At 38.9% G+C, this 20,285-nt stretch overlaps 1 protein-coding gene across 1 annotated transcript in view; it reads left to right on the top strand.

The window, feature by feature from the left end:
* Positions 1–19,323: 19,323 nt before the first annotated feature.
* ELOVL4 (ELOVL fatty acid elongase 4) overlaps positions 19,324–20,285 on the top strand; it is a 37,955-nt gene continuing 36,993 nt past the window's right edge. The window contains exon 1 of the mRNA XM_084889491.1: positions 19,324–19,801. Within this exon, the coding sequence (XP_084745617.1) occupies positions 19,702–19,801 (100 nt within the window). The 5' untranslated portion in view covers positions 19,324–19,701. The remainder of the gene's footprint in view (positions 19,802–20,285) is intronic.

Genomic DNA, 20,285 nt, shown 5'->3' with positions numbered 1-20,285 from the left:
GAATCCATGCACCAGTAGCTCTCTGCGGGGCCTGACTGCTTCGCACCAGCTGCCCAGAGGCTCTCCGTGGCCCAGAGACCCATCCACGGCCGGGTGTGGAACACTTGCCTCGTCGTCGTCATCCACTCACACTGCCCGCTCTCAGTGGCCACCCCCCAGGGACTGGGGAACTCCAGTGGGGCTGAGAGGACTGGGTGCTGCTATCTTGTGGCAATGGGCACCACCATCTTTGTGACAGAGTGATGGTTAATTTGCATATTACCCTTTTATTAGCTAGGACAAAATATCCCAAGTATCAACTATCTGCTGCCTGCAATAAACCCACTTTCAGTTTGAAGACAAATAAGATAAAAGTAAAAGAATGTAAAAAGATATGCCATACTAACACTAATAAATACAGAACAAGGAAGACCTAACTTGGAAGAAGTCAATGAAAACAGACTTAAAGAGTTTTTGATCATCTAGGTAAGTGATCTTCCATCTCTGATTTAGTATATTTTTTTAATGTATCCTCAGACATGGATCCAGATTGAAAACTTGTCAGAAGTTAAGTGCATCTGCTGGAAATCTAGATCTAAAGTCCAGTCCCAGATTCTAAATCATAGGTTCTGAGAGAGTTGTGAAAATGGGCACTGTTTCTTTCTGATGATCAAGCGAAGTTTTGACACATAACATAGCAATGAATAGAACACAAAATCTATGAAAACAGGCTAGATAGTTCCCATTGGTTGTCTGAATCCATGGATAATATTGTATTCTATATATACATAACATTTTTGTCTATACATACACACCTATGATAAAGTTTAATTTACAAATTAGGCACATTAAGAGATTAACAATAACAAAATATAACAGTTAACGGTGATTAGGCTGGAAGCAGGGGGCAATTGGGGTTGATAAGGTCAGCAGGCAGAATGGTCAGGGCAGATCAGGCAGGCAGGCAATTGAGCAGTTAGGAGCCAGTGGTCCCAGATTGTGAGAGGGATGTCCAACTGAGGGGTCCCAGTTTGGTGAGAGTGCAGGCCCAGCTGAGAAACATCCCCCACCACCCATGCAAGAATTTCGTGCATCACACCACTAATATTGTAATAAAAAGTTATGTGAATGTGGTCTCTCTGAACATTTCTTATTGTAATGTACTCATCTTTCTTCTTGTTGTGATGATTTAAGATGTTAAAATGCCTATGAAATGAGAGGTGAGGAGATGACATAGGCACTGTGACTTAGATTTAGGCTACTATTGCCCTGATGGTATATTATAAAGAGGATCATTTCCTTGGGGTGACCCTGGATTGTTAAATCATGATGATGTCAATGGTTGAATGTCAGGACCAGATGGTGTCCATGGTTGAGCTTGTCAATGGTTGATGATTGGAAAAATTTAATATTTTGGGGCCTTGGTTGACTGCAGGTAACTGAAACTGCAGAAAATGAACCATGGGGAGCAGCACCCCCCCCCCCAATCTGTGGGTACATAAACTTATACCTAGTTCTGGGGCCCAGGAAAATGCTAGCTGTATGCAAGCTTTCCCAAGACCTCATCAGCCTATAGGTACATTCAGTCACCTAAAGACTACTAAGGTTTCTCTATCTGCATAATGCTGATCTTAGCCTGAGTTTCCCCTTTCGAATTTTCTGAGAATTACTGGGGGTTTCTTGTGATCAAAAACAAGTCTAGCCTCAATGGATACCACATTTCTCCTCCAAGGATCCCCACTGCTTTCCCAGACACTGTTTCTGCGAGCATCTCATTCTCCCACAAACCCTTTGCTAAGCACAATCAACTTTACCACACTCTGCATGGTTCTTAAAAGTTCACAGTTGTAAACTTTGGTGGTCTGTGGCAAATTGGGTTTACCTCTCTCTGCTTTATAGCTTCCAATCTGAGAAGTCAAAAGCAATGCAGTATGTGCCTTAATGTTCTATGGAGTGTGCAGTGAATGCTCTTTCGGTTTTTGTTCATAGCCTCACGTGGCCTGGGACGTAGATAATGATGTATGGACTGGGCTGGGAACAATGCTATACCCAGAACCTCTTTCCTTCTCTAATGACTAAGGGTTTGTTACTGGGGAGCTCATTGCATCTTCCTCCTTCCACCCTTAAAATGAATTCTCTCTCAGGGGATTTTATAGCCCTCTTTCAGCTTGACTTCTGTCAGAGTATCTCATAATTTACCTCAATTGCCCGGTAACCCAAGCAGGAAACAAAGCTAGTGTACCTTCCCAAGGTTCTTCAGGCCCTAGGAAATTAGGCTGGCTTCACAAATTCCCAGTCATACTTAGACAGGTCTGAACCTGCAGGAATTGCAACCCAGATTCAAGCTGAAACTTTGCTATCCTGATGTACAACAAAAAATCTTCAAATGAACTCAGCTGTGACAAACCTCTAAATCACACAGAGGCACTCCACACCCCTAGCAAGAAAGGCAGCCAGTAGTAACAGAGGATGTAAGGTGGAAGCACAGACAATGGGAAGGCCACCCAGGGAACACAGGAGCCAGTCACCATGAGGGACATTCTGCCAAGGGCAGGAAGGAATTTGGGCTTTCAATATTTCTGCTGAAATTCTTCCATAATACTCCTCAAACTGGGGACACAGGTTACATGTTTTTAAAAATAGGTTTTTATTGATTTTAGGGAGAGAAGGAGGGAGAGGGAGGAGAGGAAGAGTGAATCATTGATTGGCTGCCTCCTGCACAATCCCTACAGGAAATTAAGCCTGTGACCCAGGTTTGAGCCCTGACCAGGAATCCAGCAACATGGGATCATGCTCAGCCAAATGAGCAACACTGGCCAAGGCATTACTTGTTAATATATAGCTACACAGACTGGAACTTTAAAAATAGCATTAAAATAGTTACTATTTTGGATAATGGAATTGTAGTGCCTTTTCTAAATAAAGTTTAGTTTTTATAGTTTCTTACTCTATTTTCCCAATGAAAAGACAAGGAAAAAAGCGAAGGTTTCTATTATATACATCTGTGAGCCTAACTATTCTAAGATCATCAGCACAGCAACAACTCTTGCTAAAAACAAGAATCAATCATTAATTCTATCTAATTTCTTGTTTAGTTTGTAAGGAATAGTAGAAGCTTAGTTCACAAATTAAAGGAACCATCATATTTGCTTATAATCTACTAGGGGCCTGGTACATGCAATTTGCACATGGGTGGGGTCCCTAGGCCTGGCCAGGGATCAGGGTTAATCTGTCGGGAGACTGGTGAGGTAACTGGAGGGCCACCGCGGGCACCCCTCTTGGCTGGCCTGGCACTGCCCTTTCGCTGGCTCCTGCTGAGGGTCAGGGCCTGCAGGCTGGGGGCAGCTCGTGCGTTGAGGGCCTGCCCTCCTCCCTGGTGGTCAGTGCACATCATAGCGACAAATCGGTCTGCCATTTGGTCGACTTGCATATTAGACTTTTATTATATAATATAAATCACTTGAAACCCAACTCATGCTCCATTCTTAGTGTGGGAAATTCAGTAATAATTGGGATTCTACCTACTCAAGGCTATACCTTGTGTCTTGTGTATCACTAAGACTTTGGAGGGCTCAGTCATCAATCATTTACTCACACTAGTTACCGCCGAATTGCCAGGGTATTTCCAGGGAATCTCCTGCTTTGGTCCACAGACAGGCTCCTGGAACCATCAGAAAGGCTGGTAGCATTGGTGCTGAAACTGCAATCTTCTGAGTGCCCCCAGAAAGAAGCTAGCTCCTTTAGGGGTCTTGCTGTTTTTTGTTTCTGAGGCAAGGAAATACTAAACTGAGGATCTAGCCACCTCCTTAAAGTACATAATTTTTTTTAAAAGCCTTCAACATTTATTTGTGGTAAACATTTATAACAATTAAAACACAAACCAGTTAACTTGGTGACAGAGCTGTGATAATAAACATAATAAGCAGTTTTCTAAAATTCTGAAGTAATTTTTGCAGATTAAACATAAAATATGGAATGGTTCAAATCTCTATCTATCTATCATCTATCTACTCACCTACCTATCTTATCTGAAATTATCTTTTAATGATGTCTCCCATGAGGGGTCTGAATTAACTTGTTATGTGAATATATAGAGTCGTCAAGACCTTTCTTCAGTTTAAGAAAAAAATTTAAAACAATATTTTAGTATAACATTTTAGGTTCTGAAATTTCCTTCATATAATATTAAATGCACATCTTTTAGTGATAGGAACAAAGTCCTAACATTTTCATATCATTCTTTATGTTAAAGCTTCTTAAAGTTTCACTCACTCAGGGCACATAGATGTGGGTGAGGTGTTCATCTGGGCATAAAGTCACTCTCCCACAGCCTCTTGCACAACCACCTGTGCACACAGGTCTGGTTAGAGTTCCACTTGCACCATGGACATCCAGGGTAGTGACTGAGACACTTGTCAGAGATTCACTCCCTGCTTCATCTGATAGAGCATGTTGCACAGGGAGTGTCCAGCAGCCAGACTAGTCCTGTCAGAATGGAACCCATAGATGCCTTAGGGATGAACAAGAGCTGCAAGATCTCTTTCCTCTAAAAACAGTCAACAAGAAAAAACTAAGACGCTCCATCCTTATAAACTCTGTAGATAAGTGCAGGAAGGAGAGACAGATGGAAGAAAAGCAGACATTGGTAAAATGGCAATATTAATTTGACAACAATAGGTGTCCTATAAGAAATAAGTCACCAGATTATTTTTTCAATGAAAGGAGAGTGAAAGAGAAATGGGAATTCAAGGGGTAAATATAGCATTCATATTAGTGAGTGAAATTAATTAGTGAAGTTTCTCTGATATAGTACTTTAATATTATTAGTTGATGACTTCAAATTCTGAATTATAGTCATTGGAAAAGAAATATGGGGATGGGCAAACATAGGTTTATAGTTGTGAGTGCCCAAAACAGAATTATTGCTGAATTATTATTATTGTGTTTATTCTATTACAACTATAACCCTACTTTTGTCCATACCTGTATATCTTATTATATAATCACATCAAATATCAACATATTAATAGTAATAATAGCAATCAGCTCTAATTTCCTGAGAGAATAGCAAGAGTAAAAAAATGAGAACATTTTATATCTGTCAGTAACTTTACAATTTTTAAAGTGCTTTCACTTAAATGATCTCATTTGATCCTCATATCAATTTATGAAATAAGTGACAACCTTCTTTTCCTCATCATTTTGTAGGCAAAGATTAGACTAGTTTAGTGACTTGCATTGGGTCATATGTCTGAGAAACAGCAACACTAAGACCAGAACTCTGGACTTTTGTTTCCCCGTTGATTTTTATTTTTGACAGGATGATCATTCATAATTTTATAGATTCTGTCACCAAAAATAGCCATTGATTTCTGTGGTTGAGTAAAGCTTGTTCATGAATAGGTATAATTTGCAGTATTTATCCATATTGGATTGATAGCTTTTGTGTCTATTCCTTTTTATGTGCTGTTAAAATAATATATGAACCAATCTTAATAAACAACTTTCCTTTGGGTTCTTCAAGATCCTTAGTCCTCCACCAGAGTTTAGTTGGTAGATGGCTGAGTGCACCATTTGAAATCATCACTTCCACCTACTCCACCCTTTGACCCAATTTCAACCACAAGTTAGCACCACAGCTATTACATTGCATATATTGCAAAAGCTTTGAGTTTGCTTAAACCTGTCTTAGCAATTGTCAGCCGGGCTATTTAACTCTGAAGAGGGCAGAAATAGAAAGACATGTATGTAAGAACATTATCAGATTCATTCTCTTCCCTACCCAATTCCTAGATCCATCCCTTTCCATGAAGGCTCAGGAGTAAATGTGCAGATGGTTTAGGCTGGAGACTCCAGTGGGTCACATAGACCTTGAGAAAGACATAGAAATATTATCAGCTTGGAGGGATCCCCAGGAGCCATGAAAGTTCCACCAATAACGCTGTTCTACGGAAAAAATTCTGCTTCATTGGAACTTTTTGATTACTCTGGGTGCCCTTCATAGTCAGAAAATATCCACCTCTTACATTTGTTAGCTCCAGAGCAAGAGTATAAATAGAGGCCCACATACCACAGGTCTAAATATTCAAAGGTCAGGCTAACAAGGTGTAAAATAGAATGTCTTCTTTTTCCATCATAACAAAGTTAAGGGTGTTTGCTACTGAGAGTTGGCAAATATAAAGGCATGTGAATTTAATTATTACTCTATATTTTAGGCATTTTTGTTGATATGTCAACAATGTTTGGACGAGTAATAAAATAAAGTATATAATTTATGTTCTTATAAATTGATTCATTCCATGAATTTATTTTTCTTACTTTTATTAGAAAAAGATCATTTATTATATTGCTTTAATTAAGATTTCTACACAGTTTGTGCTCTACTGTAAAGAGCTAAAGAACTAAAAATTAATTATAACTGTATTCAAAGAGTACAAAATCTGAATATATTTTCATAAAAATTAAGATAAATATAAAAGTTTAAATTATTTTACATATAATTTAACAAAAAGTATTTTCTTCTAAAATATTCAAAATTACACATTAAAATCCTATATAATAAAAGCCCAATATGCTAAGTTTTAGTCATCCAGTCATCCATTCAACCAATCAAAGCATAATATGTTAATGATATGCTAAGGTCACTCAACCACTTGCTATGACGGGCACTGACCACCAGGGGAAAGATGTTCCAACTGGTAGGTTAGCTTGCTGCTAGGGTCTGAGTGAGACAGGCCAGACACGCCCTGGAGCACTCCCACAATCCCTCCCAGGCTGACCAACTTCCTGTATCCCTCCTTGACCCCGATTGTGTACCAGTGAAGTACCTCAGCCTAGCCTGAACCCTCTTACAATCTGGGACCCCTCAGGGGACATCAGAGAGCTGGTTTGGGCCCAATCCTGCAGGCTAACCTGAGGGACCCCACTGGTGTAGGAATTTGTGCACTGGGCCTCTAGTTAAGCTATAAAACAAATTCTAATTAATGCATATAAAATTAAAAATATATTTTTATTGATTTCAGAGAGGAAGGAAGAGGGAGAGAGAGAGAAACATTGATTGGCTGCCTCCTGCATGGCCCTCGTGGGGATCAAGCTTGCAACCTGGGCATGTGCCCTGAACAGGAATTTTACTGAGACCTCCTGGTTATTAGGTCAATGCTCATCCACTGAGCCATGCCCATTTTGGCTTTGAATTCATGTTTAAAACCAAATCATATTAGGCATTTTCATGAAAATAAACCTATTCACAATTTTAGCATTGAATTGTGCTAAGATAAAGAATAAGTATCACTCTTTATATATAGTATGTCTAGATTAGCACTGCCTAATAGAAATAGTGCAAGCCACATACATAACTTTTAACTTTTTTGCCTGAAAAGTTTTGCTACATTAAAAAAATAAAAGTAAATACTTGAAAAATTGTTAAAATATTTTTTAATCCTCACCCAAAGATGTTTTTATTGATTTTAGAGAGAGAGGGAGGGAGAAGGAGAAACATTAATGTCAGAGGAAAACATTAATTGGTTGCATTTTATATATACCCTGACTGGGGATGGAACCAACAACCTGGGTATCATCCCCAGTAGTGTGGAGCACCCACTCTCTTGCTTCTCTTTGTGTTTCAACTTGTGTTTCTGAGGGCCCTCATCAATTAATGTGATATTTATAACAGTCTATATGGCAACCAAGGAATACTCACTGTCTAATATGGTAGCCTTAGCTACATGTAGTTATTGGGCACATGAATTGTAGCTACTCCAGTTGAGAAGGGCTATAAGTATAGGTACCTACTGAATTGTAAAGACTTAGTATGAAAAAAAAAAAAAGAATTTAAAAGATTTTATGAATTATTGTTTTTCAATTACAAGTTAGAATAATGTTTTAATCTATTAGATTAAATAAAATATGTTATTAAAATTATTTTTAGCCCTAGCTGGTGTGGCTGTTGGTTGGAGCATAATCCTTTGCATGGAAGGGAGGTAGGTTCTATTTCCAATTAGCGGTATTCCTTTCCCAGACTGAATGCTGGGGGTGGGGTCCTTATGATATCAATATCTCGAGATAAAGAATTTTCTGATACTCCCATGGGAGAGTGAGTGACTCGTGTTTGCACATAATTATGTACATCTCTGTTTCCGATGTCCCATTTCCCTTTATCTTGTCCTGGAAGATGTATAGCTGGGGATTCAATAGAGCTAGAAACAAACCCAGCATCCAAAGTTTCCCTTCCATGGTGGAGTAGCATCTGGCACAGCATCAGGCTAGCTGCAGTCCATTTGTCTATTGTGTGGTTTTCCATATGACCATATGCCATGTGGGTGAATGCAGGGGAGCCAAGAGCACAAGAGAGTAAGAGCACAAGACTTTCAGGTTTAGGAAGTGCAGAGAGTCCTCAAGAGTGAGGGGGAGATTAATATTTTTAAACAAGTTTTATGGGTGAAGTCCTAACTTTAAAATACTATGTTCTAAAACAAAACAAAACTCCAACTGTATATACCACACAAAATACATCAATAGGCTTAATTGTGCTCAAGAGCTATCAACTTGCAAACTCTGGCTCATAATTAATATTTTAGCATAACAAGCCTAATTTTTGCTTCATGCTAAGTGGTCCAGACAGTTTTTAAGAGAGTTAATATGTTAATGTTTTCCACCATCTGCCATTTTTTAAATGAAATTCTCAATTTAATTCAGAAAAAAAGATCAGCCATACCGCAGACTGTTATAGAATTATATACATATTCATTAGTGATAAGCACAAAATCTGTTCAATTTAATGTTACAATTAAAATACTATTTAAAAAACCTAAATAGAGTCTTTTAGCCAGAATGATTTATTTTTATTTTTTAATAAATCAATTAATTAATTTATTTATTGAATTTATTTGGGTGACATTGGTTAATAAAATTAGACAGTTTTCATGTGTACAATTCTATAATACATCATCTGTATACTATGTTGTGTGTTCACCATCCCAAGTCTAGTTTCCTTCCATCACCATTTATTTTCTCTTTATCTTCTTCTACCTCTCCTCAGACTTCTGGGAATATAGCCAAAGAAATCCAAAATGCTAATTTGAAAGAATATATGCACCCCTATGTTCATTGCAACACTATTTACAATAGTCAAGATTTGAAAGCAACCCAAGTGCCCATCAGTAGATGACTGGATAACAAAGCTTCCATTAACACAATGGAATACTACTCAACTGTAAAAAAGAAGGAAATCTTACCTTTTGTTACAGTATATATAGACTTGGAGAATATTAGGGTAAGTTAAAGAAGCCAGACAGAGAAAGACAAGTACTATATGATTTCACTTACATGTGGGATCCAATGAACAAAATAAATTAGTTAGAATGATTTTAATTTAGTGCCAATTGGTAGGTTGGGTAAATCAGGCCTGTGTTGTGATTACTGGCAATCACTTTGTGGAGGCAGAAATGGGATGTGTAGGACCCTACTACTCATAGTGTGGTCTGCACACCAATAACATCATTACCAGAAGCTTGTTAGAAATACAAAATCTTAGGTATCATGCCAGATGGAATTGGAATCTGCAATTTAACAAAATCCCCAGGAACTTCTGTACACTTAAAGCTGAAGAAGTTCTGGCCTCATCAAAACTGGTTTGGCTCTGTAGATAGAGCATAGGCCTGCAGACTGAAAGGTCCCAGGTTCAATTCCAGTCAAGGGCATGTACCTTGGTTGCGGGCACATCCCCAATGGGGGATGTGCAGGAGGCAGCTGATCGATGATTCTCTCTCATCAAAGTTTCTAACTCTCTATCCCTTTCTCTTCCTCTTTGTAAAAAAATCAATAATATACATATATATTATATATTATATATTATATATTATATATTATATATTATATATTATATATTATATATTATATATTATATATATATATATTATATATGAAGAAGAAGTTCTGGCCTAGGATATACTTCTTGGTTGAAAAGTGTCTTTTTCAAAGGCACTGGCAAGGACATCATCAGCGAGCTCTTAATGGTAGATGTGAAGGATGAGCACTTGAAGCAGGGCACTGACTCTCTGCCTTCATGAGAACAGAGATGTTTGAATTGGCCATAGAGCCCCATGGAAACTTTTGCCCACTTGTTACATGAACTGTATATTTCTCTTACTGCTATAAAACGACTAACTGGAAAATATGATACAGGGAGAAGTATTTGTCATGAGGGGACAGATAAAAATTTTAAAGAAAATTTATAGCTTTCTGAGGCCAGCCACATGGCTGGAAGACACGGCGCCTTCTGTCCAGGCCCAGTTTGGCTAGCAGCCTCAGGCCTTTGGCAATTGCCTGTCCTTAGCATCTGCAGAAATAAAAGAAGATCTGCAGGTTGAAGCTTAAAAGTAATTAACAGAGCCCTGAAATGAATTAAAGGTCTTAGCTGTGGACTTCGAAAAAAGTCACATGAAAACCATCATCTTCAGCCAAAACCAGTTTGGCTCAGTGGATAGAGCATCGGCCTGTTGACTGAAAGGTCCTGGGTTCGATTCCGGTCAAGGGTATGTACCTTAGTTGCAGGCACATCCCCAGTAGGGGGTGTGCAGGAGGCAGCTGATCGATGCTTCTCTCTCATCGATGTTTCTAACTCTCTGTCCCTCTCTCTTCCTCTCTGTAAAAAACCAATAAAATGTACATTTAAAACAAACAACAACAACAAAAAACATCATCTTCAGATGTTGGGATCTTAGAGATGAAATTTCTGTAAATGGGACAGTCACAGCCTTGGCTTCTGAGGTTGACATGACCCTCCAGAAGAAGACGCTAAGCAGCAATGTCTGCAGTGTGAGACACAGAACTGAACTGTTGTGCCCGAAGCAAGTGAAGCAATTCCTCTCCTGTTGTGATCTCCCATTGGAGCCAGCCCGGGTCAGCACAGTCTCTGTGGCTAATTGATAATGCCGATCAAGTATTCCCCCAAAAGGAAAACCATTTCAGAGTTTATAGACTTCATCTTCCAAAATAGCCAAATAATTCGAGTGAAAATGAGTTTATCCTAGAAAATCTTAGGCACTTAGTGAAATTAGAGCATGACTAAGAGCATTCAGAATACCACAGCTTAGGTATCTGGTATCACGTGTGTACTGGTGGGACTGTAGTGATGGTAAATGGAAAGTAATTAACATGTACTGCTTATGCTCTTTTGTGGGAAACAGGTGCTCAGCCTAGAAAAACATTTCTTAGAGTGGAATTCTTAAGTCAGAGTCTTGGGCTTAAAATCTGAAGCACAAATAAAAATATATTTTTAAAAATGTATATTCTCTTTTCCTAGTATAATGTTAAGGCAATATCTAAAAGACCAGAGAATATAGCTCATTATTCTTTTTAAGAATAATAAAAACAATTAAAAATTCTAAGTTATCTAAATTACATTTGTAGTGGCTAAATCTGTACAATCCTTTTAACTTATTTTGGTGTTAGAGGAGGCTTTTTTCAACATGAGAATAAACAATAGACTACCTAAAGTGCTATAATTTTTCCCCATGGAAAGAATTAGTTAGCAATGGTTATTTCCTTTTTGTACATACTAAGTAAAATTTAGAATATTACATATGGTTACTTAATTCAATTATTAATGATGAGAGATATATCAGAATAACTTTAAAAATTATTTTAATTTCCAATGAAAAACTTACTCTCTTTGAATAAATGTATTGGTATTGAACAATTTCAGTGGTAAAAATGCCATTCTTTAAATATACTTTAATATCTATTGACTCATTTGATCCACACAACAATTATGTTTAGTAGATAGAGAATGAATTATCTTCATTTATCAGATAAAGAGAGCCATAAAGACACTAATGACTTACCCATGCCCACACAGTTTAGGGCCAGAGATAAAAACAGAACTGAGGCTTCCTGATTCCTGGTCTGGAATGCTTTTCATTATAACATACTGTCTTCCTAGTTGTTCTTAAAATCTATGATCTGTTGCAGAAAAAATGCCAAAGGAAAATCCGATCAGTAAAATAAGTATTCTGCTAGTTAATATCTAATAAAAATATGTCGCTTTTCTTCAATCTTATCCTTATTTATCCTAGAATATTCACACATACATACCAACAGAAATTTACAGTCAAATTATCTCACAATTTTGTGCCCAACACTAATTCATGTCATCTTTTATTTGGAAATCTTTTGTATTATTCTGGGTCTAAATCTTACTAGTAATATAAGAAATGTTGCTAAATCAAATTCATCTCTGGCAATTAAACATTGCTGATCAGTTAAGTTAGCCCTATCAGATAGACCTTATTACTTACAGACTTGATTTACTTTCTCAGTAAAACTATCTCAGCAGGTCAGAAGGACATAATTTTTCTTTCACTTTCTACTTTGACTTTAAAACCAGGGAGAATTTATGATCACAAAAATCCAATTTGCTGCCAACCCCCTGAAATTTACTTCTGTATACACTCTGGCCAGGACAATCCTTTCCAATTTACAAAAAAAAAAAAATTTTCTCCAAAGAATGCCTGTTGGCCCCAGATATAAAATTGACTGATGTCAATTATTTTAAAGAAAAAAATAGAAGTTATAGATGGTAGCTATGTGATGGGAAAATCATTCTTGATTTGATTTTCAAACAATAATGGGGGTAATGTCTACTGTTCAAAAATCAGCCCAGCTGGTGTGGCTCAGTAGCTGAACATTCAATAAATATCAAATACTTTGTGTTCATTCAATAAACATTCATTGGGTTTCTACTAGTAGAAACCCAATGAATGTTTATTGAATGAACACAAAGTATTTGATATTTATTCATGACATATATCTTATCTCTATTATCTTTTCCACTGACATTCCCAGCCCAAATTAGGAGATCCTCTTATTTCCATTGCACTCTATTATACTTCTGTTTTAATTTGTAGCAATATTTTTGTTAAGGTTTATATTATCGTCACTACTATATTTATTGGGAACCAGATGCTGACTCTAATCCCAACCCTAACCCTAATTCATTTTCCAACGTTACATAGTAGGAAAGTCATTTATTACCAATCACCAAATTTTATGATGTTAGCTATAGTTTGTTTGTAGGAATTCTTTATCAAGTTAAGGAAATTCCCTCTATTCCTTGTCTTCTGAGAGTTTTCATTGTACAGATGTTGGGTTTGTCAAATTATATTAGTTGATATAATCAATATGATTTTTTCCTTTAGCTTGTTGATGTGATGGAGTACAATGATTTTTTTTTTTAAATATGTTTTTATTTCAGGAAGGAGGGAGAGAAAGAGAGAGATAGAAACATCAATGATGAGAAAGAATCATTGATTGGCTGCCTTCTGCACATCTGCTTCTGGGGATTGAGGCCACAACCTGGGCATGCGCCCTGACTGGAATCACACCATGACCTCCTGGTTCATAGGTCTATGTTCAGCTACTGAGCCACACCAGCTGGGCTGATTTTTGAACAGTGAACCAGCCTTGTATAATAAATCTCACTTGATCTTGGTTCCTGATTATTTTTATACACTGTCAGATTCAATTTGGTAATATTTTGTTGAAAATTTTTATATCTATGTTTATGAGAGATTTTGATCTGTAGTTTTCCTTTGTTGTAATGTCTTTATCTGGTTTGGGTACTGTGGTAATGGTGGTCTTATAAAATCAGTTAGAAAGTTTTCTTTTGATTCTATTTTCTGGAAGAGATTGTAGAGAATTGATATAATTTCCTCCTTAAATGTTTCATGGAATTTACCAATGAAACCATCTGAGACTGGTTGCTTTCTCTTTTGGAAGGTTATAAATTAGTGATTTAATTTCTTTAATAGATACAGTTCTATTCAGATTTCTATTTCTCCTTGTAGGAATTTTGGAGGTTTGTGTCTTGCAAGAAATTGGTCCATTTCATCTAAGTGATCAAATTTATAGAAATAGGCTTGTTCAGAGTTTTCATATTATCTTTTTATTATGCATGGAACCAATATGATGATCATTTCTTTCAGTTTTGATGCTAATACTTTCTGTCTTCTTTCTTTTTTTCCTTAGTTGGCTAGGTTAGAAATTTATCAATTTTAGTAATGTTTTCAAAGCTGTAGCTTTTGGTTTTGATTTGATGTTGTTTTCTTATTTTCAATTTCACTGATTTCTGCTCTAATTTTTATTTTTTTCTGCTTGCTTTAGACTCACACTGCTCTTCTTTTTCTAGTTTCCTTTGTTTCTCTTCAAAGATCAGTTGACTCTCTCTCTCTCTCTCTCTCTCTCTCTCTCTCTCTCTATATATATATATATATATATATATATATATATATATGTTTCCCATTGTTCTATGTGTCTATTCATTACATATGAGCTCTATGTTTCCCATTGTTTTCTCTCTCTCTCTCTCTCTCTCTCTCTCTCTCTCTATATATATATATATATATATATATATATATATATATATATATCAAAGGTATATAAATAATTGGAGAGAAATTATATATATATATATATATATATATATATAGAGAGAGAGAGAGAGAGAGAGAGAGAGAGAGAGAGAGCTCTATGTTTCCCATTGTTCTATGTGTCTATTCATTACTCAATACTACACTATCTTTTAAATTCCATAAAAACTTTAAATTTGGTTTGTTAATATTTACAAAACAGCTTGCTGGGATTTTGATTGGTATTGCATTGAATGTGTAGATCAGGTTGTGAATAATCAACATCTTAACAATATTTAATATTCTAATCAATGAACATGGAATCAATGAACATGATATTTCAATTATTTATATACCTTTGATGTATTCTTTAGAGTTTTGTAGTTCCCATATACAGATCTTGTTTATAATTAATTTAGATTTATACTAAGTATTTAATTTCTTTAGATGCCATTGTAAATGGTATTGTTTTAAATTCCAAATTCCAATTGATCATTACTGGCAAAGCAATTAAGTCTTAAATATTACCTTTTTATCCTATAAACTTCCCATATTCACATATTAAACCATTAAGCAATAGTTAAATAGACTGGTAATCATTTACAAAGCATAGTTAAATTCAGAAAGGTGAATGAGGTGTGGGGAAATAAGCACACATTTATAAGCTTTGGTGGAATTGTGAATTAGCACATTTCTGGAGGGTAACCAGGAATAATGTATCAAATTTTTCAACTAAGACTTCATAATCCAAAAATTTCCCTTGTAGAAATTTATGCCAAGAAAATAATTAGACAAGTTCACAAAATTGTGTGTATATAAATATTACTAGTCAAATCAATATAATAGCTCAAATTAGAAATAATATAAATGCCTGTATTCTGTAGTATAGTGACCAAATAAGTAATGGTATATCCATGTAATGGAATATTAAGTAGTTGGTATTCTTATATTAAAAAGTGCTCTTGATTATTACTAAGTTTTTAAAAAGCAGACTATAGAATAGCATTATAAAAAGAACCATTTTTGTAAAGAAAAATGAGTTTATATAATCATCTGGAAAAATATTCTATTAAGAATGAAAGATGAGATTATGGGGAAATTTTCATTTCATTGTATTGTTTGTTACTTTTTAAAGTACTTATGAATTATTAGAAGAATCCATATCCCTTTTATATAATAAGGTAACAAAAAAGTAAACATCTTAAAAATTTAATGAAATATAACTTACCTAAAGTTTTCTTTTTCCATTCCCAAACAGTTATAGATCTTCTCCAAGCATTGGATGTGGCCAACATGCTAGAAATTATTCCTCAAATTGAGAAAGATAATAAAGAATATGGTCACACTTTTCACAGTGACCTGAAAGAAGAGATTATGATGCTCATGGCAAGGTACCAGCATCCATCAGAGCTTCAGGTGGAGCTCAATGATTATGCTGCAGATATCAAGTCTACTTATGAAAGTCAAAGATGCCAAATTGCTCCTGATTGGCCAGCCAACCCTCTGAACTGGATAGCTGTCCTCTTCTTGGGGGAGGGGAGAACCCAGGAAGCCTGGAAAATGTTGGGGCTTTTCAGGAAACACAAGAAGACCCCTAGTAAGGAGGTGCTGGATGAGTTTGTGGATAGTGCAAAAGCATCCAACAGCCCTGCCCAGGCTATTGAGACAGTGAAGCCGCAGAATGCCTTCAGCTTACCTATTTGTGAGGGTCTCACCCAGAGAACAATGGCTGACTTTACAATCAGTCTGGGACAAAAGGAAGCTCTGGGACACCTAACTATATTATAGGCCTGACAGTGGCAGTGACATTAGCGAAGGCAAATAAAAGTGGGCCAGTCAAGAGCAGCTATGGCTAGCATGAGGTGTTAATAATTAAAACCATGGTATGAATAAAATGAGAATATAGATTTGGTGAACTGTGAAACACAACCGATATAATACTGACTTACTTAAAAGTTAATTTCCTTATTTGATATCAACTAAAACTTCCATTCAGAGTTAATTGTTTAAACCAAAGCAGTAATAGCATTGTCAGTTCTTTGGATACGTACTGTGACATGCATAGCTCCTGATTTCAGCATAAGCTCTGCACACCTGCTGTCATCAGTGGAGTTTACCCTCCCCTGTTCAGAACTTTAGCTCTTGTTGGCTGATGACACTGGTACTTCTTTATCTTAGAGAAGGTGCCTACAGGAGGTTTTGATACCATTACATCACAGTTGATATTGATTGGGTCAATAGTATCCCAATATTATGGGTATTTACATGTGGGAAAAATATACATCTTAGAGTTGATTAAATGACAGCGGCAGTTTAGGTTACACAACTGGGGAAATGAAGACTGTAAATGAATATTGAATGAATGTAAATTCATTGTTTTGCAGATACTTTGGATACTTGTTTTTTATTTTGTTTTGTCACGATGTCTCGGGTAGATGGCTGTCACTCCAGGGAGAGAACATGTAGGTCTCCTTCCCTTTGTACAGACAGACTAGGTAGGTAGGTTTTGGTATTTGTAAACCACTTGGGAATTGAGTATTGGACTGATCGTCTCCGGGCTGGGTGATAGGGCTCCAGAGTGGGTAATTTCTAGGGCTCTAGTTCTTAGGCTATATGTAGATATCTATAAATGTCAATAAATGTACTATTCTTCCTGGTAGAGTATGAGATATGAGATGTATATTCCACTCTTGACATAGTTGTCATCACTTGTCTAGGATTTTCTTATATGTGACAGGCGCCCCCTAGTGAACAGTGGGACTTAGACTGGCCTCCTGTTTTAACAAATTCATATTTATTAAACAAGATGTTGTGTGTGACTGAGGGTGATGTTGGGATGTGTTCTTTGTAAAAAAACATGTGTTTCACAAAATAGACGTAGTAATCAACTCTACACAAAGTTCAAATTAATATGAACTTGGCTAGATCAATGATCTTTATCAACTCTTCAAATGTAGAGGCTTGGCTGAATTCTTTTTATGTCGTTACTAAAATCTGATAATTTGGGGTTGAGACTTGAGAAACCATAATTTTAATCCAAAATACTTAAATCTGGTAAGTATATTTGATAAACTATATTCTACTTGTTAATTTCAAGATGAGAACATTTAATGAAAACTGTGATTGTTTAAATGATACATCGTTACTTTAAAAAATATATATGCTATTGATTTTTTACAGAGAGGAAGGGAGAGGAATAGAGAGTTAGAAACATCGATCAGCTGCCTCCTGCACACCCCCTACTGGGGATGTGCCTGCAACCAAGGTACATGCCTTTGACCGAAATCAAACATGGGACCCTTCAGTCCGCTGGCCGATGCTGAGCCAAACTGGTTAGGGTTACATCGTTACTTTTTAATATATCTTATTGATTTTTTACAGAGAGGAAGGAAGAGGGATAGAGAGTTAGAAACATTGATGAGAGGGAAACATCGATCAGCTGCCCCCTGAATACTCCCTATTGGGGATGTGCCCACAACCAAGGTACATGCCCTTGACCAGTATTGAACTTGGGACCCTTGAGTCTGCCGGCCAACGCTCTATCCACTGAGCCAAACCAGCTAGGGCTACATCATTACTTGTATTTACTTTTTCACTCCCTAAAGCTCTTGCCACTTGTAACAGTCCATACTATGTTCTTATAAAAAGGGTTTAATTTTTACATCATCATTCTTATCATTATTTATAACACTGAGTTAGGTCCTCAATGAGGAACCCCAAATTCTTATCCTCTAACTTGCTTCTAATATAAAATAAAGCCAAATAATATGTAACTGGGTCAATTGGAAAATAAGTCAAATAAATATAAGAGAAAATATTCACATTATTTTAACAGTGTCGAAAGAACCGAAGCAATCACACACCTGACTCCGTGGTGTCTAAACCAACAATTAGAGAAAAGGTAAACAAGAAGCAGGTGGCATGTTTTAAATAACAAGTAGGTGAAAAGATGGTTGGACTATCTTCAAAGATCTTGGTTGATGCCAGAAATTATCAAGTTACTAACTGTACATAGTGTATTTTTACTACTTTCCAGAGGCAGATGATCATGTTGCCTCCCACCTTCTTCTTATCTAAACAATTTTTTAAAAAATAAAAAAAATTACTTCATCTTCTTTTGCCTAGATGGCCCTTTGTCTCCTGACCAGTCAATCCTTCCAGATTCACCTCATTTCTTTCAGGTCCAAGCTGACTTCTCTAACTTGAAGGCAGGTCCCTTTTTGTCCTCATTCTCCACTGTACTCCTAATGGCCTAATTTAGCACCATTATGCCTCTTTGATTACTATATATATATATATATATATATATATATATATATATATATATATATTTTTTTAAGAGCTCTACAGAACATGTGCAAGCCTTCATTCAAATTACAGCTGACCCTTGAACAACATGGGGGTCAAACCCACCTATTAACCCACGTCGTCCCTCCACCTGCACGGATTTCCCCCCCATGTTCGCGAGTAGCCAGATCTCCAAATGCATTCTCCCATCCCTACAGCTTCCCGGCTTTAGAGGGATAACGTGTGCCTGTCCCTGGTCACCAAGGCGGCCTGCACGCGCAGACAGGGGGTGAAGGAGACAGAAGAACCCAGGGGAAAGACAAGTCAATGACAGGCTAAAGGACCAAAGCACCTCGTCCGCCTGCCTCATCCTTCGCCACAGAACGCCCATGCTTCCTGGTCCTGTTTCCTAAGATGCAACCTGGGCGGATGCAAGGTCAGCCGTGGGAGGCGGCGCCCTCCTCCGCGGGCCCGATGATGATGCCAGGAGGGAGGGTGGCACCCGGAGGCGCAGGTGTCCTGCTCCGGCGCGACCCCGGAAGCAGGGGGGGGGGGGGAGGGAGAAGAGGGGTCGAGGGGGCGGGACGCGCCTGCGCATCCCTGGCTCCCGCGCCCCCCGCCCGCAGCACCCCTCCGCCCGGGGCCGGGCGCGGGCGGGAGGAGGGGCCGCCGGCCCCCGCCCCCCACGTGACGCGGCCGAGGACACTGGAGCGGCGGCGGCGGCGGCGGCGGCAGACTGGTGCAGCGCCCGGCGCTTACGGCTGGAGCTCCTCCTCCGCCTGCTGCTGCGCGGAGCCCCGCCGGTCCCCGCTCCTGCTCCCCGCCGCCGGCCGGTCCCCCCCGCCGCCGCCGCATCCCCGCCGCATCCTCGGCGCCCGGAGCAGGAGGAGGAGAGGACGCCGCGGAGCCGCCGCCGGTAGAGGGGACCCGGCCGCCGCCCGCCCGCTCGCTGCCTCGGCCGTCGCCGCCGGGGTCTGCCCTCCCTCGGGGTCTCCGCCGTCTCCTCCCCCCCGCCGCCCGGCCCGCCGCGATGGGGCTCCTGGATGCAGAGCCCGGCAGCGTCCTGAACGCGATGTCCACGGCGCTCAACGACACGGTGGAGTTCTACCGCTGGACCTGGTCCATCACAGGTAACGCCCGGCCCGGCCCGCCGGCCGCTGCCCGCGGCTGTAGGGATGCTGCTGCGGAGGAGGAGGAGGAGGAGGGAGAAGAGGCGCCGGGCGCGGGGACCGCGGGGGGCACTGGCTCCCCCGGCCCGAACGTTAGGGCCTCTCCCTCCCCGCGACGCCCGCACGGTTTCCCTCGGAGCTGCCGCCGCCTCCTCTCGCTTCTCGGATGCGGGAGCGGGCGGTTCGGACGGAGCCTGGGCTGCTCAGAGCTCGCTGTCGCAGGAACCGCCCTGCGCTCTGAGCCCACATCGCCAGATCTCCGCCGACGCCCCTAAACGATGCACAGGATTGCGTCCAACCTTCAGTAACAGTCCGTGCGGAGAGATGGCTGGGGGCGCGGGGGACTCCAAGGGTAGCTGTCTTTTTTTTTTTTTTTTTTTTTCTTCTTCTTCTTCTTCCGCCTCCTGGGTGCTTCGACACATCCTGCTAACCTGCTAATATTTTT

The sequence above is a fragment of the Pipistrellus hanaki genome (genome assembly GCF_964339955.1).
Source record: "Pipistrellus hanaki genome assembly, chromosome: 7".
Classification (NCBI taxonomy): domain Eukaryota; kingdom Metazoa; phylum Chordata; class Mammalia; order Chiroptera; family Vespertilionidae; genus Pipistrellus; species Pipistrellus hanaki.
The sequence above is the reverse complement of the archived record's forward strand: the minus strand, read 5'-3'. Positions and strand labels throughout refer to the sequence as shown.